The 24,361-nt window shown below is 38.2% G+C and overlaps 1 protein-coding gene across 1 annotated transcript in view; it reads right to left on the reverse strand.

Moving 5' to 3' along the window:
• The window catches only part of KCNH8 (potassium voltage-gated channel subfamily H member 8), a 355,709-nt gene extending 332,256 nt beyond the window's left edge, over positions 1-23,453 (reverse strand). Inside the window, exon 1 of the mRNA XM_058729774.1 lies at positions 23,143-23,453. Within this exon, the coding sequence (XP_058585757.1) occupies positions 23,143-23,218 (76 nt within the window). The 5' untranslated portion in view covers positions 23,219-23,453. The remainder of the gene's footprint in view (positions 1-23,142) is intronic.
• Positions 23,454-24,361: the final 908 nt, after the last annotated feature.

The following is a 24,361-nucleotide window of genomic DNA, read 5'->3' on the forward strand; positions in this document are numbered from 1 at the left end:
TGAGAAGCTGAGTGAGCTACAGACACAGTATATCTACTTCATAATTTTTAATTAAAAAGAAAACTAAAGCAGTTCAATCGATTTAACTATTTCCTTCTTTTTACACTTGGAGAAGTATAAGTTCCCACATGTTGTTGGGCACATAGTAGATACTCAACAAATACTTATAGAACAAAAGAACTGGGAAAAACGAGCTGTCCAGGAACCTATCGCTCAAGGCACCACCACTCGCATTGATGATGGTCCATCGCTCAGAAGGAAATAGTTTCAAAGCCCCATCTCACAGATCCAAGCCATGATTTCCCACCCCAGCTGCACATAAGAAACACACGACGGCATCTGTTTCTTTTTAATCAGACGCCTGGGTCCCTCCTGAATCAGACATGCTGATCCAGCAGCTCCGGGACAGAGCCTGGCAATCTGCAGTTTTCAGTTGCTCACGAGGCAATTCTGTTTTGCAGCCAGGGCTGAGAACTACTTAGAAGGAAATGAATCTCCTAGGTCTGTTAACATAGAAGTTTAGATCTGTTACCTTTAATTCTTCGGTCACCCTAACTCAGACAACCTTCTTTCTCTTTTCAATATATAAAATATGGGGGCGCCTGGGTGGCGCAGTCGGTTAAGCGTCCGACTTCAGCCAGGTCACGATCTCGCGGTCCGTGAGTTTGAGCCCCGCGTCAGGCTCTGGGCTGATGGCTCGGAGCCTGGAGCCTGTTTCCGATTCTGTGTCTCCCTCTCTCTCTGCCCCTCCCCCGTTCATGCTCTGTCTCTCTCTGTCCCAAAAATAAATTTAAAAAAAAACGTTGAAAAAAAAAAAATTAAAAAAAAAAAAAATATGTCCAAGGAGGAGGTAACTAAGCAAATAGCAAGGGATGGAATTAGAAGAATTAAGAAGCGAACAAATAAAAAACTTATTCTACAATCAGAAATTTGAGTGGAGGAAGGTGCCTTCTACCAAACTACCCAGTGGCTCGGACCTGAGTTTGCATCTTGATTCTGCTACATTTGCAGTGTGACACTTGGACAAATTGCTTAACTTCTCCAAACTTCAATTTCTTTATTTGTAAAATGGAAACGTGGCTAATGCCACATGAGGTCGTTTTGTAAATTAAATGAGCTTATGTATAAAAAATGCTGAGCAGAGACTGATACTTGATAACAGATCAATAAATGGCAAGTGCAATGACACAATGTTGGTGACAATGATAATGATTCCTGAATACAGTGATCAAGGAATTTTGAAAAACCTAGGTAGTGGAAAAGAAAAACACCTCCTTTAAATCTTCTTTCACACTTATCAGGTTGAAACTGTCAGGAATGATGTTTTTGTATATTTGTTGTGTTTTTGGCACTCTGCAAGGCCAAACAAAGACAGCCAATCAGAAAAAAAGAGGTATCTCCAAGGAGTATGTACTTTTCTGTGGGAAACAAGTATATAAGTAAAAATATAATAACAGGGGCGCCTGGGTGGCTCAGTCGGTTAAGCGGCCGACTTCGGCTCAGGTCATGATCTCGCGGTCCGTGAGTTTGAGCCCTGCGTCGGCCTCTGTGCTGACAGCTCGGAGCCTGGAGCCTGTTTCAGATTCTGTGTCTCCCTCTCTCTGACCCTCCCCCGTTCATGCTCTGTCTTTCTCTGTCTCAAAAATAAATAAACGTTAAAAAAAATTAAAAAAAAATAAAAAATATATAATAACAAAGTAATACCATAATGAGTGTGAATATGGCTGCATCGTTCTCTAAGCTATGGTGCCAAATCAAATTTTTGTTAAGACATCTAGGTACTAAAAGCCAGCATGATTTACAATAATATTGTTCTTTGGCAACTTGCCCAACCCAGGAAGATAGTCCAAGTATTCCCATTATTGTGAAGTAAAAAAATCAGGAAAAAAAAAAAGAAAGACATAAGTTTACCTAGAAAACTCATTGACAGAACTACAAAGATCAGAAGCCTTCCCCTCTCCTTGTACATGATTACCAAAGGGAATGATTACTTTGCTGCCACACTTTTGAGTGCGAACACAGTCAAGTTCTCATACACAGGCAGAATGAAGGTCCTTCACAACTGAGTGAACAGAAAAAACTCAATCAGCTAACCAACACCAGCACACCAACACAGCAAAATTACCTGTGGGTTATTCTAGATTTCAAAACAATCTCAGCTTCTCACTTTGCATAGGCAACTCAGAGCCATGTCTCACTCTGGGTTAATGGAATATGTCTCATCTTATCTGTAAACTCAGCAATGGAAGCAATTAGCACGTTTCCTTGCTGACTTCAAAAAATGCCTCAGACACTTATTTAAAAGTATACATAAAATCGCTGAAGTGAATTTAGTAATCAGAGAAGCGGAACTGTCATTCATGGCATCTTACTTCTGATAGGCTCATTTGTATAGATTCAGTCTACTGAGTACCTACTTGAATACTGAAAAAAAATGGAAGAAAACCATGGATCTCTATCATTTGCGTCAACTCTTAAAAAATGACATCTTGAAAAATATGTTAGAAGCAGGAATCACTCATTTTTTCCCTGTTATTACCCCTCTAGTCACTGAAAAGTAAGATACATAGGAATGAATAGAAGCAAAAAATATGATCTGTATCCTCCAAGGGACCTAATTTAACCTAGAAAACTCTAAGCCAGTGAGGAAGTTTCTCAGAAAGTCAAAAAACAAGTGTTCCTAAACCTTATGTTTATTTATATGATGAGCTGTTCCAGAAAAGAAATTATTCATGTGTCTCACAAAAATATATATAATTTATTAAAATAAATAAATAAATGAAATTAGAACAAGAATAAGAAAGAGACTATGTAGCTAAGAATACTATTTTTTATTTAAAATGTATGTCACAAGAATTTGTACAAAAAGGTAAAGGAAGGCTGAACATCTAACTTTGAGCATCCTTAAGCCTGTGCAAGGAGGAAACATGATCTTTCATAATATTCCCCAAATCTCTTCCCCACCTAACTTTCTGATATTGGAAAATGTTGTAAATTCTTTAAGCCGAAGACACTATTACATTATACAAGATACAGTACTTTGGGAGCAATTAACATTTAAATGAAGTCATACTAAATTATAAATAGTTGTGTGTGTGCATGTGCACGTGTGAGTGTGTGTGTTGGGGACAGAGCTGGGGAACTGATAAGGAAGGGAAACAAAGAAATAGGAAGGTAAGAGTACAGCACATGAACATTACTTAAGAGAAGATGCCTTTTCTTCAATATCCGTATCTGTAAAATGAGAATGATGCCATTTCTTTCAATATATCACAAAAGACTGATAGAATAAAATATAACATAAAGTGATACAAGGAAAGAATGTAAGATATAAGGTTGGAATGCACGGATATGAATCTTCTCCATGGATTGAAAGCAGAAATACATCTAATTCCTACTCAAACTTTAGTCTAGTATTTATAAAATAAATGACTTAATACTTGTGGCTTTATAATAAAGTATTTACAAATGCTTTCCATCAATATAATATATAACATAAAATTGATGTTGAAATTCTTTGATGAGAAAACAAAAGATATTTATAAACAATCTTTCAGTAATAAGGAGAATATTTACTGATTCCTGATAGGATCCTAAGACTCACTTTAGCTGAAGTTATCCATTTATTGAAGGACAATTATATGCTAAGTATCTTTGTTATATAAGAGGATAATAAAATGTACCCATATCATTTCCCATTTCTGTTGAGGTCGTAAAACATTAGGTGTTAATGTCTCCACATTCTAGAAGAAAACTACACACAGAATTTTTAAATGAGGCTAACAAAAACCAGTTTTGCACACTCTTAACCCCTCATCAACACTGAGGTTATAAAACAGTGGGGTTGGGAGACCAGGAAGGGGTTTCAAGAGATGAGGGACTTGGCTTTCACCTCAAGCCCAGGAAAGGGCCCTTCAATAGCATTGTCGAAGAGTATCCTCTAGAAATTTGGGGAAAACAATTTAAAAAGTGAAAGATGGTAACTGGCCAGCTGAGCTGCTTCAACAGTGAAAGGAGATTACCGTATTGAACGTGATCTGCAAAGAACATGAAGGTGTTTCCTATGGATTCCATGGATTCAGTTCAGGCCCACAAGACAGCCATCATGGGGTCGTCAAAGATCCTGTACAAGAAGTACCCTTGTAGGGCTGAAATGATCCCCTTAGAAGAAGCAGGTGATAAATCCCTTGGGATGTGCTGCATATATATATATATATATATATATATATATATATATATGTATATATATATATATACGTATATATATATGTGTGTGTGTGTGTGTGTAAGAGAGAGAGATGGAGGGAGGGAGGGAGGGAGAGGGAGAGAGAGAGAAACAGACACAGAGACAGAGAGAAAAAGAGAGAGAAGAGGGCTTAAGAACTCAGGGAAGTGCCCAAGAAGAGAACCAGCTTCACTACAAACCCCAAAACACATGTCATATTCCAAAGATTTAACAACAGATGGCACGCCCACCAAACAACCAAAACAAGGCAGTGACCAATCAACATGGCTTCTACCAATTTGGCTAGAGCAGTACATATCAAATGAACACCACGTTTGCTCCAAAATGCCAATGGCAGCTTTCAATATTTGTCAGCTAAGAACTTTTCTGTCCCACATCTCTCCCATCTCCTCCAGGTTCAACCCTGGAAGAGCCCAAGGCAGCCTAATGAATGGGGAAGAAGAATCTCATAAGTGGGGAGCTTTCCTACTGTAGGCTCCCAGGCCAACCTGGACCCATGCTGGGAGAGGAAGGAGCTGTCCTTTCAAAGAAGATGACAATTGTGACACTGGATCTTTATTAACTAAAACTATAGTAACTAAAAGATCTTTTCATTTCCTAATATTAAGCAAAAGTGTCACAGAACTTGACCTCAATTTCATCCACATAGAAGGAAACAACTGGTCCCGTTAAGATGGGTTTAAACGGGAAGTAAGGTGGCAGTGGGAGCTCATCATACAGTGATAACTACAATTATATAACGTTTCAGTGCCAGCTGTGATGTTTTCAAAATTTGTTTTTAACCACAGAACTTATTCTTCACTGCAAAGCTGATGTCAAATACAATGTATAAAATAGGTGATGTCAGAGTTGCTCTAGTTGGGGGAGGGATAGTGAGGGGACCAAGGAAGGACACTACATGCCAGGTCCCAAAGGGAGATGAAGCGTAGGTTAAAAGCCAGCCCTGAGAGTCCCTTCATCAGATAAGTCCCCATCATCCCCCAGAAGTTTCCTCAAACCCCTTAGTAATTCCACCTCTCCCACCCCTAAGCAACCACTGATCGGCCAGAAACATTTTTAAATTCAGATTAATGTGACACTGTTCTATAGAAAACTCTGAATCAGTTTTAATATTATCAAATGTCTAGGCTTGGGGCATGGCTCTCAGGTGATCTCCAGCGCCAGTGGGTCATGACCCCTCAAGTAACAAGAACCATTTTTGGTACTTATTCTAGCAAAGGAGGTAAATTCTTGGATAATCCAGGATAATAGTCCCGGATAATAATGGTGTGTTCTTAAACAGCACAAAAATGGTTTGTGTCTCAACGTGAAGTCAACCATGACTGTTAAGATCTTAATCATCTAAATGTAACGCTTTACAATTTAGCTCCAATTTTTTGCCTTTTTATTAAATATAGACTACTATGGTCAAAACTATTATCTATAAATTCCCGCTTCACTATTTATAAAGTGTGTGACTTTTAACAATTTATTCAACTTTTCTGGGCTTCAATTTCTCTATCCATAAAGTAGGAATAAAAACATCTAACTTGCTGTATTGCACAGATTAACTAAACTAATGTAGGTGAAAATACCAAACACAGCATTGGGTGCATGGTTGCTCATTAGATGTCGATTCTCTTCTCACTGTTACAAATTAAAATCAGAGTAAAGCTGAAGGAAGAACATGGGTTTTGGAATTAAAGGACAAGTGTAAGAGCCCAGCCCTCCCATATACTAGGAGTCTCTCTAGGTTCTCTCTAAGATCCTCTGTCTCCTTGTCTCTAAAGTGAGGACAATACAAATATCTAGAACAATCACAGGTCAATTAAAATTCAAGTCACTTCCATTTCAAGGTTTCTGTCAAATTAAAGGGACACCAAAAAAGGGTTATATAAATCACTATTTATTTTAATATTTATATTAACAACAAAAATTGTGGGATAATTTTTTTCCTGAACGCCGTCAATCTACTTTAGAAGATAAAAAGTAAATTACAGGGCACAGGGGTGGGCAGTGGCTGGCTGATTCAGTTGGTAGAGCATGTGACCCTAGATCTTGGGGTCATGAGTTCAAGCCCCACATAGGGAGTAGAGACTACTTACAAAAAAAGGAAAAAAATATCTTAAGAAGTAAATTACATAAAAAGTCTAATTTAAGGAAATTTAAGGTAGTTTGGGGTAGGGCAAAAAGTCCTATTTCAAAGGGCCGTGAAAAATCCCAATATGAGGTGAATATAACATAGGATGATGCTGGGACTCCTTTGAGAGTGAAGACAGGTACTAAAGAATACAAATATATAATTTAAAAGTATTTGTGGGTTTTTTTTATTTTTTTAACATTTATTTATTGTTGTGAGACACAGTGCGAGTGGGGGAAGGACAGAGAGAGAGGGAGACAGAACCTGAAACAGGCTCCAGGCTCATAGCTGTCAGCACAGAGTCCTAAGCGGGGCTCAAACCCAGGAACTGTGAGATCATGACCTGAGCCGAAGTTGGACACTTAACCAACTAAGTCACCCAGTCACCTCAAAAGTACTTGTTTTTTATATTTGGTTTATTTATGTTAATGAATATCTAAAATTTATTTTTTCCAAAGCTATTTTGAAATATAAATTACTTCTGTAAAACAATACTTGTATTTTTATATTACCAGAAAATAAAATAATAATCTAAGCACAATGATCTTTTCATTATATTTTCACAAACTTATATCATGCACTTAGCCATATCTGTCTCTTTCACCAAGTTGCTGGTATTTTTAAAAGAAAATGTCTTTTTCCATCTATATAGCATTATTACTTTTAACTTTTTTCATAAAATTGCCTGAAATTTTCCTCAATGGTTCATTTTATGGTTAATAAATTTGAAATTGCGACATCTTCAAATAACTCTTCACTATAGACCATAAAAATTTTTAATTGAAAAAGTACTCTGTAATTGCTGAAATACCTTCTAGGCACATACAAATTTTGCTAAATAGATGATATTCTCAATTCTATTTTTCCCAAAATTTTGCCTCATGAAGAATATTTCAATTCTTTTCTATTTAAAAGTGTAAATATTTCAGGCTAAAAACTTCATAGGTCTCATTTTGCCTTATTCAAAGTAGCTACCTTCAAAAAAAATTCTGTAATACGAAAATTTGTTATGTGTCTTTATGGGGCACCTGGCTGGCTCAGTTGTCAGGCTGGCTCCTGATCTCCGGGTTGAGTTCAAGTTCCACGTTGGGTGTGGAGCCTGCTTAAAAAATAAAAAATAAAAGGTGTCTTTATGACTCTTTTTAGTATTTTGCCAAATATTCGTGCTGCAAAATCATATTTCTTTTCAATTCCATTCAGTTTCAGTCTGAACCTAAACGTACCCAATTAAAAATAAAGGTTGCATCAAAAGAGTCTTTCAAGTTGAAATATTCCAAAGGACAAGTAGAAAGTTTCAAATATTAATCTAGTACATAGTTTGAGCTCTTATTGTTTAAGTTTTTTTCCTTTGCTTTGCTTAGAGATGTGTTTTGTTTTTTGTTTTTTGTTTTTTTTTTTTTTTTGCTTAGAGATGTTTTTAAATTTTGTTTACCACAAAAATGAAGTTTTTGGTACTCTGTCTATTAAACATTTCAAATATTTTCAAATGCTCCAAACAAAATGAAAAGAAAACACAAAAGACTCATTTAGAAAATGCTGATAACTTTTGGGGGCACTTAGATTATTTACAAATCATTAATTCAAAGAGTCAGATATTTTAAAATTCTGACTGATGGGAGGCAGTACGAGAGAAACCATTCTGCGTGCCACGCCAAGTATTTCTCTGCGTTTCACATTATATATCATGAAGTGTAACCACTGAAACGAATTCTTCATATATAAAAATATTTGGTAATTTTGACCACTACAGCTTCTTAGTGATTGATAGGATATCATTGTTTCCTGACACAGAAATGAATTATATGCACACCACAGCCAAGTTCAAGCACATGGTGGCTTCATACATTTTTTAAATTCAATAAACACTATTTGTACTGTGACATTGCTTTACCAAAATTTACATTTGTCTTGTCATCGCAAAGGAAGTAACTATATCTTTAATGATCCATTTAATTGAATTTACTTACAGTGACATTTATAATAGTGTATGACTTACCTTCTATAGAATAAACTTTGTAAAGCTTTACTTATATCCACGAATTAGATGCAAAAACTCAAGCATTATTAAAATTAACTGGTTTCCCATCAAAAACCCTGATGGTATTTACACTTGCTAAGTTCTTCTTCTATTGGAACAATACATTAAATGCTGTTGTTTCATTTTTCTATATGTATAAGAAAACAAAATCAAAACTGAATGCAATTTTCAACAGTAAAATAGAACAAACTACTGATACATGAAAAAACTAAATTAATTGCAAAAGCTTTATGCTAAATAAGCCACACCAAAAAAAATGTAACATATCATATAATTTCATTAGTATTACATTCTAAAAAAAAGCCAAAACCGTAAGGATAGAGAATTGATTAGAATATAAGTAGGGGGAGGGTATTTGAACTTTGGGAGTAAAAATACTATTCTAAATCTCGATTACAGTAATAGTTACATGACTGTATAGATTTTGCAAAATTCATTGAACTATGCATTTAAAGGGAGTGATTTTACTGTATGAAAATTATACCATTATAAACCCTACCAAAAAAAAAAAAAAAGATAAAGAAGAATGAGTGAAGTTCACTTAGAAGAGCAGTCCTTCAATCTAAGTGAAAAATCATGCTTCACAGGGCAATATATCCAAATACTTTCTGCAGAATGAATCATTATTTGTAAACATAATCTTCTTAAATCAGCTACTAATTTTTAAATAACACGTTGATGCTTATTCAGCAGACTTATGGCTTCTGAGTTAATGTGGTTATAGTGACACTGCCCCAACGTGGGCACCATGACAAATACAAATGTCAACATTTTCTCCCAGCTACACACTCATCATCAACTTTCTTAAGAAATGGGAATTCAGGGGGCGCCTGGGTGGCGCAGTCGGTTAAGCGTCCGACTTCAGCCAGGTCACGATCTCGTGGTCCGTGAGTTTGAGCCCCGCGTCGGGCTCTGGGCTGATGGCTTGGAGCCTGGAGCCTGTTTCCGATTCTGTGTCTCCCTCTCTCTCTGCCCCTCCCCCGTTCATGCTCTGTCTCTCTCTGTCCCAAAAATAAATAAAAACCGTTGGGAAAAAAAAAAAATTTAAAAAAAAAAAAAAAAAAAAAGAGAAAAAAAAGAAATGGGAATTCAGTACTTCATTAAACACATTTTTCATTTTTGTGAGGTCACTGATGGCAAAACAGTTTCACTGCAAACATTTTTTAAACTACCAAAAATAGATACATTCTCCCCAAGTTCATGTATCCCTAAGCTATAATTTCCCATATTTCCTATGGATGCCACCAACTTGTGTCCTGGTAACTTCATGCATCTCAGAGGACTTGGTGCTACTCGTCGGTACGTAATGCACATGTTGTCCTAGGAAAGGATAGATAGATAGATAGATAGATAGATAGATAGATAGATAACAGATAGATGGATAGATAGAACTGTATGTACATACAGTATTATTAAGTATTTTGTATCTGGAAAGGGTTGAGATAAAGGATATTTTTGGCATCTTTCAGATTTAAATACACATTAAAGTAACACCTACATTCACTACACAGGCATCCTAGACATTATTAGACAAGACTACAGTCAAAACCTGTAAGAACTAACTGAAGATCTACCAACCCATTTTGGCTTATTTTAATGCAAGTGTTAATAGTGACACTTTATTGAGGCACCTGGGTGGCTCAGTCGGTTAAGGGTCCGACTACGGCTCAGGTCATGATCTCACAGTTTGTGAGTTCAAGTCCCACATGGGGCTCTGTGTTGACAGCTCGGAGCCTGGAACCTACTTCAGATTCTGTGTCTCCCTCTCTCTGTGCCCCTCCCTCACTCATGCTCTGTCTCTCTCAAAAATAAACAAATATTTAAAAAATTTTTTTAAAATAGTGATACTTTATTACAATATGGAAAAGTTGGTACAAATGCTAAACTACATAGAATTACATTAATAAGCACAAATACGGATATGTGGATCCCCCACCAAAATTCAGTAATGCACACATACGAAAAGAGAAAATAAATGTCAGTGTTTACACACGCACATACACGTGTGTGCATGTGTTCATTTCCAGTGAAAGATTCTTTTTTTTATTTTTTTTAAATTTTTTTTCAATGTTTTTTATTTATTTTTGGGACAGAGAGAGACAGACAGAGCATGAACGGGGGAGGGGCAGAGAGAGGGAGACAGAATCAGAAACAGGCTCCAGGCTCTGAGCCATCAGCCCAGAGCCCGACGCGGGGCTCGAACTCACGGACCGCGAGATCGTGACCTGGCTGAAGTCGGACGCTTAACCGACTGCGCCACCCAGGCGCCCCGAAAGATTCTAAATAAAACATTAACAAGTAAAATCCAGCAATATGGCCCAGTAACTCCTACTGAAAGAATGCGAAGATAGTTTAATTGAATCTATCACATGAATTGATTCATTAAGAAACAGAATTGTTTGGATAGATGCTAAAAAGACAATTTATAAAAATTGTTTAATAAAACAGGAATATGTAACAAAGTCTCTTATTAAAGTGGAAATATATAATAAAGTATCTATCTCTCAAACTAAAAGCCAGAAAAATACTTATCAGAAAAACACTAAAATAATTTCCATTAAAGTCAGGAAGGATTTTCTCTACTATCACCACACCATTTTTAATAGCATTTAGAATGCTTATAGTACTAGACAAAACAATTAAATAGATAAAATTAAAGGGACAAAAAGTAAGAATTATAAAAATTAGAAGCAAACAAGAAAAATGTGTTTTATTTGAAGACAATATTATGTCTTAGCTGAAAACTCCAAGAAACCAACTGAAAAATTATTACATTTTAATTTTTTTTATTTTTTAAAATTTTTAAAATGTTTTTTATTTATTATTGAGAGACAGAGAGACACAGAGTGTGGGCAGGGGAGGGGCAGAGAGAGGGGGAGACACAGAATCTGAAGCAGGCTCCAGGCTCTGAGCTGTCAGCACAGAGCCCGATGTGGGGTTCAAACTCACAAACCACGAGATCATGACCTGAACCGAAGTCGGATGCTTAACCGACTGAGCCACCCATGCGTCCCCAACTGGAAAAATTATTACAAAAGATAGTAGAAACTCAGCAAGCTGGCTGGTTAAAAAAATAATAGCACATAAGAGTCAATAGGCTTCAAGTAAACATGACTGAATTAGAAAAACAAAACAATGGAACAAAAAGATGAATAGGAAAAAAACATAGAAAAGATGAATTAATTGAGTAATGTTGTTAGGAAAATGGATAGTCATGTAGAAAGAATAAGTTTTGATTCCTACATCACATTCAATAGATCAAACTACAGAACTTATTAATGGAGGAGAATAAATTTGAATATACAAAATGAAACCACGGAGAGCACTTAGGATATTTTTTTTAAGTTTATTTATTTATTTTGAGAGAGAAAGCGAGCATGAGTGGGGTAGGGACAGACAGAGAGAGAGAGAGAATCCCAAGCAGGCTCTGCACTCTCAGTACAGAGGCCCACGTGGGGTTTGAACTCAGAAACCATGAGATCACGACCTCAGCTTAAGTCAAGAGTCAAACACATAAGTGACTGAGCCACCCAGGTGCCCTTTTAGGGTATATTTTAAAAATAAGTTTACAATAGAAAATACCTCTCTTAGTATGACACAAAAAACAGAAATCAATAAAGGAAAACTGATTAATTCATCTGTATAAAAATCAAAAGACCAGCCAAAAATATAAACAAAAACTTATACAATTCACATCAGGAATATAATATTAATTTTGTAACTAGGTAAAAAGCTCATAGATGTCAAAAGGAGAATCCCAACAACCTAATTAAAAGGGGGCAATAAATACGGGTAAATAATGCCCAGAAAAGGAAACTCAAATAGACCTTAAATATATTAAAAAATGCTCAACTTCACTCATAGAAAACAAATGTGCATTTAAAATTAAAATAGGGACCCACATCTTAGCTTAAATTCAAAAGTAATTCAAGTGACGGAATAAAAAAATGAATATATTGACATGCTATGCAAATATTAACTATTATTACTATCTTTCAAATAATTTTATAACTTTTGGGTTGTTTGAATGAAAAACACTACACATGGGGTGCCTGGGCAACTCAGTTGGTTAAGTGTCCGATTTCAGCTGAGGTCATGATCTCACAGTCCATGAGTTCCAGCCCCACGTCAGGCTCTGTGCTGACAGCTCGGAGCCTGGAGCCTGCTTTGGATTCTGTGTTTCCCTGTCTCTCTGTCCCTCCCTCCCATCACGCTCTGTCTCTCTCTCTCTCTCTCAAAAATAAATAAACATTAAAAAAATGTTTTTTAAATACGCTACACACTGGACCACAGATGGACCAGAGCCCTCAGTGATTATTAGTTCTATATTCTAAAACGTGAATGCATACATTGTTTGGGAGAAGGTAGTAGGCTCATTTTCAGATGACTGAAATGTAACCTAACCAAAGATGTACCAAATTAATACAGTACAAAAGCTGCAGTCCCAAGACATCCATTCTTTTCCACCATTTATAGAATCATAGTAGAAACATTTATTTAGGTGTGAAGGTCCAAAGTATGCCTGCTTTTATCTTATTCTTTTATTCTCTCAATTGAAGAAATAACCGGAACACCACACTTAAAGACAAGTCTACTTCTTGTCAAACTGGGTGTTTGATATTTTGATAACATGTAAACTTCTTGTGTGGATCCTTTTTTCTAGAAAATCAAACAAAACATGGAAAGACTGATAACTGCTCTGGTCTCAGTTCCCTCTAGTTCAATAACTAGAATGAGAAATTGGGTGATTTGGACTGACAAGTCCAAGTACAATAAGGAAGCCTGCCCAAAAGACTTAATAGAACAAAAGAAAACATGAAGAAAAAAGGAAAGAAAGAAAGAAAGAAAGAAAGAAAGAAAGAAAGAAAGAAAGAAAAGAAAAGAAAGAAAGGAAAGAAGAGATTTAGATTATTTCTGAGATTTGGAGAGCCAGCCAGGTACCTTTATTTCTTCCTGTAAATTCAATACGGAGAAAAGGTAAAGGTAAATGATCTCTCTTAAAAGATGTCAACAATACCTGACAGTGGAGAATATATTTCTCCCAATAAAAGCAGACTCAAAGTAGGTAGAAGAATTTCTTCTGTAAGACAAGGTAAAAACACAGAATGCTGTCACTATAATAGCTAGGAGATTTAGAATATCTGCTATAGAGAGATTAGCCTGACAATAAAAGAATTACAAATTCTAAAATCAGCAAATTCTAAGCACCAAATCTGAAAGAAAATGGATTTCTGTATTTTTTTAAAAAACACGGACAGTAGATTTTCTTTGATGAGCAAAACTGCTTTGCACAATGAATGCATTTAGTAGTTCCAGATATGAGTCTTAAATTCCAATTTAAAAACATCCTTTAAGCGACAAGTACTTAAAGCATAATACAGTATATCAAAAGAAAAAAACGGCATAGATACTAGAAGGGGCTAAAAACTCTAAAGCAGAGATCCCTTTCTGCAAGACTTAGAAACTAGAAATGATCCCACAGATTGCCCTGGTTTGTTTATACTTGCTATAAAAAAACACATTTTAGAGGCAGTGTGATATAGTAGAAAAATCACAGGCTAGTGTGATAAAGTAGAAAAGTGCTGAGCTTGAATTTTGTCATCTGTAACAAAAAGGGGGGCTGCCTTCCCCCTTGCTGGGCTGTTGAGTTGTGGCAGGAACAAATAAACCACCAGCATGGTGTACAGAGTGCCTGTACACATGCCCGAAATGCAGTCACTATTATCATTAAAGTTTAATAAAGGAAATCAGTACTTGAACCATGTGAAAATGAGGAGCTAGAAGCCAGTCTAGAGTTACGTTTGAAAACTAGTTAAACAAGAGAATACAGAATAAACGGAAAACCAGTTAGCACCGAAGGAAAAAGAGAGACAATGAATACACAACCCCACCCTTCAACGAGTTTGAAATTCTTTTACCCAAAGAATCACTTATTGAGCCATGACTTTGTTCCAAGCATAAGTCTGAGCAACGAGGATAGAAAAGAATAAAGACAATCAGGGCTTGAAGGAATTGAGGGTTGAAATAGGAACGCACATAAGCAGAGCACATGTGAGGAGTGGGCAAGAGAACACGGAAGCAGAGAGTAAATGCCACCTAACTCAATTTGGAGCCTCACAGAAAGTCTTTAGATACAAGGCAACCCTCAGGATGGGTCTTGAAGAAAATAAAGGATCTTGCTCTTCAAGTGACAAGCAGAGGCCCAGAGATGTGAATGAGCACCAGATTCAGGGTGAGTATGTCTATAGCCTGGGAGGCAGTGGTTGGAAAAAGAATCTGCAGAATCATCTTGGGATCACAGGACACTAAAGACCTCGGACATTCTCCAGGAGGTAGCAGGGAGCTGATGGGTGGCTTTAAGTAGGAGGGTCAAATGATTAAATCACCTGGCTTTTATCGGAAATCACTCTAGAGACGATGTAGACTGAAGGGTAGGGAGTGAGCAGGATAAGAGCCTGTGGCCACATAAATCCAGTTAGAGTAAGATTACAACCACATAGATAAGAAACAGAAGATCCGAACTAAAGAAGAAGCAATGAAAAGGAGGTGAAGAGCCAGATTAGGGCATTTCTAAAGTAAAATCTCAAAGACTTGATAACCAATTAGATGTGTGGGCAGTCCAGGGCGACTCAGATTTCTAGCTCGGAGAAATGGGTGGGAGGTGATGCCAATAATGGAACCAGAAAACACAAGAAGGCAAATAGATTTCAGAGACTGGGAAAGATTATTAGTTCATTTGGGGACGTGTGAATTTTGAAGGGTTTAAGGGAGATAGATAGTTGCATTAACAGCTAAGAAAGAAAACCAAAACATATCTTCCAGGGAATTTATAAGCCAAGAACTATATTTGACTGTTTAAATTACTGAGAAGCTCTTCAATTGCTCCACTTGCTAAATATGAACTGTGCCGTAGGTAAGGTTGAAGTCTCATCTTTTTTTTGTTTGTAGGCTCTGCTAAACCAAAATGCATTTAAAACTTCGTATTTGACTATATCAGCAAATATACACTGCCAGGGTGAACCCAGCTATCTCTGCAGCAATTGCAATTCTGTGCCTTTTACTGTTGGCACTTCTCCCATCGACTTGACTAGGACTGAATGCTAGCACACCCTCAATTCTTTTTATTCTCCACAGGCATAATTCTATAGTATGACACAGCCCTGGAGGAGAAGAGTACTCAGCTATGTGGCCAGAAATCAATCTCTCCCTTTCCTAAGAGGTGAAAGTTAGCTCCCTGGGCAAAATAGATACATGCAAAAGAAGAAAAAGGGAAGAACACATCAATTCCACTGCATTCTCTGGGACCCCTGTTGAAGTGTAAAGGCATTTTTTAGAAGAGGTAGTAAGAAGAAACACCTTAGGTTTCAAGGTGGACATCAGCCTGTGGAACATGGAAAGGTTGAGAATTTTTACATTAGGCACAGATGGCACTATACTTCTACCAAGATATTAACCTATCACCTCTGATGACTTACTGTGACAAAGCACTCTGACTTTAAAGACATTCCACGCCTGGCCTAATTGACTTTCCCTTCTCCTCCTGCCTTTACCTTTCGCCCTTCGCATCCTTAAAGATCCCCCTGTTAGCCTCAATGACAATGCTACACAAATTGGCAGAGCAAACAGAACACTGTCTTTGTCCTTATCATATACGTGCCAATCATTCCCACCCAGAAGTCATAATCATTATATAAAACGCTCAGATCATTCACCCACAGAAATTATTCTTCTCTCACCCAGTGGTACACAGCCCGTTCGTTGCCTATACCTCTTGAATACTCTTACAGATTTCCAACTTTTACTACAGTAATTTTTGCATACTTTTATCGTCCTCTTTGAGAGAAAGACAAGCCCGATTTATTCCAAAGATCCTAGTATAATGGTTTTGTATATAGTCAGTGATGATTAAATATTAAATATTGAAGAAATGATTGATTGATTGATTGATTATTGATGAATAAAGTAAAGATTTCATCAGAGAGACTACCACTCTAAAAGTGCGTTGGGTCTAGCACATCCCAGACACTGGTAACTCAGGACTTCAATGCTTTTTTCGTGCCAGAAGAGGGTTCATGCCTTGGCCTTTGGTCTATCGGTGCTACCAAAAGCCAGAGCCTAAAAAAAAATTACATTGTGAGCGTAACTTCCATTTTTAACATATTAGTTATCAATTTTCCTCTATATAATGATGTCAAAACAAAATTATCTAATATTTTTAAGGACTGTATAATAAGGCTTTTCTTATTATCTGTATATTTCATTCATTAAAAGAAATGTACGTGTGATAAAGAATAAATCCAACACCTTGTTTTTAATGTTTCTTTTGAGAAAGAACAAGAGCACAAGTGTGGGAGGAGGACGGACAGAGAGAGAGAGAGACAGAGATTCCCAAGCAGGCTTGGTACTCTCAGCGCAGAGCCCCACAGGGGGCGCAACAGCACAAACCGTGAGATCGTGACCGGAGTCAAAATCAAGAGGTAGACACTCAACCAAATGAGCCACCCAGGTGCCCCAAGACATAAATCCACTTCTTATAAATCAAACACTTTGATCACTGCATGGAAGTTATAAGAACTCCTGTGATAAGCCCTCTATAGAGTAAAGAATTCATCTACAAAGTCAAGGAATGAGAATAAATAATTCCCTCCTCCCTCTTGTCACTTCTCTCCTCTCTCTCCCCCTCCGTCTCTCTTTCTAAGTTTTAGTAAACCTAGAATGAAGTTTAAATAAAGAACATTATTTTGTTGACCACAGCCAACCTCAATGCAAGAGTGCATAGTGGGGAGTGTCTTAAATCTAAAACATGGTTAGAAGCATGAGAAATGGATGGAAATCATCCCATTTCAAAGCAGTGCACAAGGTTTGCCCAGAAACAGGCCTGGTTAAGAAGTTAGTAAGATGGAAGCAGCCCAGTCTAGAGTGTGACAGACAACCTGTCCTGGAGATCGTTCTTTGCAGATATTATATTCTTGGATTGGTTTTCCATCCAGTGAAGGCTAAGATATCCATAGACACAGACTAACAGACCCCATTCCTTATCTGTAAAGAAGGAGCACCCTGTTAAGAGACTGGCGTTAATATTCTGAAAATAATCTGACATCTTCCACATTACTTGTAGATGATGAGGGGTCTGAGAGTCTGATGGGACAGCTGACTAAACGTGACTAGCTCAACTAGGCTAGGTTTACCCCTATGCCCTTGGCAAAATGTGAAGCAAAACCCTCCCTCCGGTAAGTTGGGCCTTATATTCACTAAGATTTCAGATGTAAACTCAGCAGGGTTTCAGGCATACAGAATTACAGAGCGTGCTTAGTAAATCTACGTTTTCGAAGAACAAACGTGAGAACACTGGGTTTTGCATGAATAGCAACTGTAGTACACAGAGTTCCAAGATGGCTCCCAAGATTCTCAACTCCTTGTATATACACTTTGATCCCTTTCTCTTGAGTGTGGACAGAACAGATGACTTTAGAGATGTGATTAAGATCCATAATCAGTTGACTATGAGTTGATCAAATGGGAGATTCTCCTGGGCAGGCCTGACTTAGATGAACTCTTAAAGGAGAGACCCACCTGCTGCTCTTGAAAAAGTAAACTGTTTGGTTGTGAGAGGGCCTATAAGAGAGGACACGTGGCAACAAACTGAGGGCAGCTGCTAGTTGCTGAGAAAAGTCCCCACCTGACAGCAAGAAAATGGAGAACTCAATCATAAAATTGCAAGGAATTAAATTCTGCTAACAACCACTCGACCTTGGAAGAGGGCCTTGAGCCTCAGCAAAGACCATAGCCCCAGCTGACAACCTGTCTGCAGCCTTGTGAGACCCTGAGCAGAGGACCTAGTTAATCCTAGATGTCTGGCCTACAGAAGATATGACATAATAAGCCACTAAGCTTGTGGTAATTTACTACACAGAAAAAGAAAACTAACAAGGAACTGGCTCCCTAAACAAAGAATAATAAAAGAGACTACTAGTAGCATATAAAAAAATTTTTTAAAGAGTCTTTATAAACTATTTGGGAGAGATATCTCTAGAATGTTAGCTATTTCCTTGAATGTTTTCATGTAATAGCCTTTTATAGACAGACCCATACATAATGGAGCTCATTCTTTTTTACTGGCTAAGTGCCTTTGCTGATATTCTCCAAGCTACAAGCCTGCAAAGACTTAGGAAGATCCCCACTACTGTCCCACCTCGTTCTTCCCTCCTCCTATAGCACTGGGTTCATTACCCTTCTCTCTATGCTTCTGATGTGAAGAAATCTATGTATTTGATGAAAGCATGAAAAGAAAGATGGGAAAAAAGAAGAAAAGAAAGATGAAAAGAAAAAGCATTGCAATTGCCTCTCTAAAGGAAGCATTTCAATTTTAAAAAATCTCCTTGGACCATTTTATTTTATTTTATTTTATTTTATTTTATTTTATTTTTTTAACGTTTATTTATTTTTGAGACAGAGAGAGACAGAGCATGAACGGGGAGGGGCAGAGAGAGAGGGAGACACAGAACTGGAAGCAGGCTCCAGGCTCTGAGCCATCAGTCCAGAGCCCGATGCGGAGCTCGAACTCACAGACCGCGAGATGGTGACCTGAGCTGAAGTCGGCGCTTAACCGACTGAGCCACCCAGGCGCCCCTCCTTGGACCATTTTAAACAGTCTATACAGGAGTATATAAAATATATGTAAATATGAATGAGTTTCTAAACCACTGTTATTCAGAATACTTTGGAATCTCCTTGATAAAGTCCACTGAGCTACGAACTTCCTTTAAAGCTTAAGTCTTATCTCACTAACCCCAAAGAAGTATTCTGGCCAAATTTTAACGTGACTGGAAAATGTATGCTAATATACAGCTATGAAAATGTAGACTAGGGGCGCCTGGGTGGCTCAGTGGGTTAAGCATCCAACCGGCTCAGGTCATGATCTCGCGGTCCCTGAGTTCGAGCCCCACGTCGGGCTCTGTGCTGACCGCTCGGAGCCTGGAGCCTGCTTCAGATTCTGTGTCTCCCTCTCTCTCTGACCCTCTCCCGTTCATGCTCTGTCTCTCTCTGTCTCAAAAATAAATAAACATTAAAAAAAATTTTTTTTAATTAAAAAAAAAGAAAATGTAGACTAATTATATTTGAAAATGGACACTTCTTTCTGAAAGTTTTATATGAAGGAAAGAAGAGTTTTTCCTCAAATGGTACCAAATATTTGTACTAAAACTATTTTTAAAATATGTACTTACCTGTTTTCTACTACTTTCCCTTTGTCCAGATTTATATTCATGTGCTTAGCACAAAAGTCTACTCAGAAAAGATTTTTTAAAATATATTAGACATAATAAATGTGGGAAAAGTAAACTAGATACAGATCATAATGTTTTAACATTCATTGTGTGTGTGTGTGTGTGTGTGTGTGTGTCTGTCTGTCTGATTTAGAGTGTTCCCAATGAGAAGTGTGGTTACATGTAATGAGTCAAAAAAATTCATTGGCATTACTTTTTTGTCCTAATAGGGTATAGATATTAAAATTTGCAAGGTTCTGTTTTTCTAACTCTCATTGCACTTCAATTAAACAGAAGCCAGAAGAACATATTTCAAAAGTAAGTGTATTATAGAGTAGTTTTATATAACAAGATTTATATTTTCCAATAGTTTTTAAAAATTGCATATTGGAAAAAATAATTTCCAATTAAGGGTTCATGATTGTCTTTCAATCCTGAGAAAGAATTCACTTCTTAAATACTAAAAGTAAGAAATGACCTATTATATAAAACAATAATGTGTCACCAGGTGATAAAATATATTAACTTCTTTTATGTTGCCCTGTGATACTATTTCAACTGATAAATTAGTAAGATTATGTTATAAGCTTTTATTGTTGTAAACTTATTTTTTTTTCTGGGAGAAGTTTTGAATGATGTTTTGTTTTATTATTTTCCATTACAATATTAATTCAGTAGGGCTAATGATAACACTGTATGGTGGTTAAGTTAGCAAGGTGGTTTGCCAGGATTATTGTTTGTTCTCTTATTTTTTCATCAGGATTACCCAATATAAAATGAAATAAGAAACTAACATGACTATAAAGTATACCTAACAAATAAAGCAGACAATGTGCCAATAAAAAACATATTACATTTCAAGTATAATAACATTATTCACTTTCTGTAGAGCTTTTATTTGGGCAGGTGGTAATTTTGCTAATTTGCAAATAGTTTCATCTTGCAAAAAGTTTTAACTTGCACAAGAAAATAAATACTATAAAAAATCAAGAGAAATAAGGATGATCATAGGAAGAGTTACAGGGATAGTACTTACACTTAAAATTTTGTCAACACAGAAACATAACAGAATATGATAAAATACTTAGCCAAGGAAATGGTATGCCCATGATTGTAGATACAGCAAAATTTGAGGCTAAAAATTTATTTAAAGTATTTTTTTTAAGTTTCAGATTATTTAAACCATCCTGCAATTCAAAAGAGAAGTAAATGAAAAAATACAATCCTCTTTCCTGGAGTGGGGTTTGTTGGGACGGGTATTCATTAGATGTTGTAAAAAAAAAAAAAAAAAAAAGTCTTGCCAAAGTAAACCATTATGTTACTCATCATTTTAAAATTTGTTTCACTGATTTTCAGACTGATTGCATGCATAGTGGTTCCCTCCAGGAATCCCCCAGACCCTGTGGAGCACAGACCAAGCATGTTCTCCAACAATTTTGGGGGTTTTTTTGTGATTTTTATTCTAAATGCTAGTATATAATGATGGTCTTCTTAAATAAGAACTTAAAATTTCTAATCTTCCATTTTATTAACGTTAATGTTTAGTTTTAAAAACAAAGGCTATTCACTAGCCCTCTGCTTATCAAATGTTACAGTGAGAGAAAGAGGCAAAGGTATCTCATTCTGATGATCAAAAACCCCTCTCATCATTAGTAAATCGTACCTAAATATGTTGCTGCAGTAATTCCCAGGGCTGTGCTGGGATGATTCACTACACACTGCACTTCATTCAACTTTAAATGACAATGAGATAAGCAAATACCATTGATCAATTACCTCATTTTCAAAAGATGCTTTTGGGATCCTTGTTGAGTCTTTGGGGTTTAAATTTGCAACTTCAAGAAGAAACATTCACATGAAACTAATCAGTTCCTAAGGAAATAATTAGTAGTACCCACAATCACATATGGTTGAAGTCAGCAGTGGTGATTTTGGGTGGTGGAGGTAATGGCAGTGGCAGGGACTAGAAGTTTTATTACAATATTTTCTCTTATTATCTAAAGAAGGCACATATATAATTGCACTGCACTTCACCAATATGACACATGTCGAATATAAAAGGGGAGAGAATGGTTAAAGCTAAAGTTAAAAACACGGGAAGAATATCCACACCTTCTACCATGAGTAGGGTGGATATCAAAAATTAAAATTAAACAAAATCAAGTAAATGCTTCATTTCCTTCCTATGTAAACTTTCCAACTATTCCTAAAGCACAAAGTCCAGGACTTTATTCCTACATAATAGAAACGTGTATATTTCACAGTATATGTGCATGTGTATATTTCACATTGTGCGTGCATATGTGTGTGTGTGTATACACACACTACTGGTGTGGAAATAGAATTAGATGTGCTCTCTCATGTCAGCTCCAAGAAATATACCATCACAGTAAAAAACAATAGTACTTGAACCACAGAAAAGCCTTTAGAATAAATGACTTTCTGGGAGTTTTGTGAAAGAGGCAGAAAAAGGAAAGACGGCACATAGAAGCAACATAAGCTAGGAAGAAGGTGGGGATACTCATAGTGAAACCAACTGAGAGAGAGAACTTGTCAGGGGTAAAAGTACAGACTCCTAAGCCTGTTGGGAAGACCAACGGGCTCATGAGGAGAGCTTGAGAAGCCTGGGAAGGAACGGGGACCTGACCGTGGTCCTGAAAGAGAACAACTTGCAGTGATTCCCAACAATCTACAAGCATTCACACAACACCATATCCTTATTTTCAACTGTAGCTTAAACAAGCTAAACGTCCAATAATACTCTCCCTCAAAAAAAAAAAATGTCTACACTTTCTCATATGATCAGATGTGCCTTTATAATGTGCAGCTCTTCCCTTCCCAATAGTCTCTCCTAAAGGGTTAGGATAATTTCAGGAATGAGAGGTGCGCTATTCTATCATAAAACCAGGAATCAAGATTCTGACAAACTCACAACCCTTCGAATTCTACAGAAAGCTTACACTTGGCAATCCTGACTCTAGTTTGAATTTCTTGAACTCTGATGGGAAATCATGCCTATCCGAAAGACCTGAAGGAATGATGCTCCACGGAAGCATAACATTACAAACTCACCCCATAATCTAGACAGACTTGAAACTCTAAAAAGATAAGGTGGCAATTCAGTAACATGGGCATTCCCACTTTCACCCCATAAAATCCATTAAAAAGAAAAACAATTCCATAAAGAGGTACCAAAATACAGGTCCCACAGTGAACATGGGCATCGATCTTCAGGCTCTTTTCTAGCCCTCACAAACCCAGCAAGTCAAGGGGGCCAACTACACCAATCCAAAGTGTTAATACTACACCTAACCATGGGTGGAAGGAAATTTCTCCACACAAAAGACACCTCTGCAAAAACGGAAGGAATTTCACTCCGCTGGTGCAAAAAAAAGAAGGTGGGAGAGAAAGTAATCTATACGTGGAAAATCATTCTCAGAAAATACCATACAACTCGTCGAAGTGCAAGACTTACGTGTTCCGTCAAAACGGGTGGCGATGGTGTCGAGGAAGGTGTTCTGGGGCGCCAGTAATCCTTTCATAACCGGCATTTTTCCAGCGTGGTGTGAAATTCTCCATCAAAGTTTGTCCAGACGGATGGTTCAATAGGAAAGTGCCAAGAAGGGAGAAGGGGAGCGTGCTGACGGCAGCGGAGGGGGACTTGGCGCGGTGCTGGGGCTGATCAGGAGGTGGAGGATGGAAGGAGAGAGGGTGCGCGTTCCAGCCGCCGCTGCTCCGGCAGGAGCCTCTCCGCGAGCGCTCGGCGAGCCCGCCCCGCACCTCCAGTCTCAGCCCGGCGCAGGCTCCCTCTCCCGCCCCCTCCACCTCCGCCAGCTGCCGGAACCCCCCACCGTCCCTCCGCGGGCGGCAGTGCCCGCCGAGCGCCGCCTCGCCTCCCACCCCGCCCGCTCGGGAAGAGCCTGCCTTGGCCCGGGGCGCCGCGCCCTGACCTCAGGCGCTGGGGTCGCGGAGGACGGCGCTCGCCGCAGGGCGAGGCCGGGTGGCGCTGAGCCTCCCCGTTTCCAAGGGGCGCGGGGAAACGCGCGCGAGCACGACTCCCACCCCCCAGGAGCCAGTGAACAAAGACCCCTTTGTTCCCGCTCCGTCCCTCTCCCGGGGAGACCGGAGTCCCGTGGGTGTGGTACCGAAGAAGGGGAGGAGACAGGTTGGGGCAGGTACCCGGCCACGGCCTGGAGCTTGGGAGGGGGCAGTTCCCCCAGTGGTGTCCCAGGGCGCTGAGGCAGCCTGGCGCCCCAGGGGGAGGTGGCCCCCTTCCGGCACACCTGAGTGCCCGCAATTGGAGCAGGGCAGCTTGGAGTTACTTGCGCGGCCCCCTCCCCAGTCACCCGGGTCTTTCCGCCTGAAAACTAGTCCAAAGCTCCCGGGTTTTTCCAACTCTCCTTGCCGGGCTCAAAAAGGGGGTGTTTCGGCCCCTTTCCCCAAATTGCCATTGGTCTCCCCAATCCATTCTTAACTAAAAGAAAATAATAAAAGCGCTTTTTTTTTTAATGGACAATGATGGTTTCTCACTCCCTGGTGAAATGTACATAAAACATTACTAGAAAAGTTTTGTTTTTATTGATTTGCAAAATACAATTTAAGTAAACCCTGTAAGGTTGCCTTGTAAAAAAAACAACTTCAACACCAATCAGCCCAGCCTGCCCCCTCTCCACCACCCCACCGCCCCCACCCGC

The sequence above is a fragment of the Neofelis nebulosa genome, chromosome 5, assembly GCF_028018385.1.
Source record: "Neofelis nebulosa isolate mNeoNeb1 chromosome 5, mNeoNeb1.pri, whole genome shotgun sequence".
Lineage (NCBI taxonomy): Eukaryota > Metazoa > Chordata > Mammalia > Carnivora > Felidae > Neofelis > Neofelis nebulosa.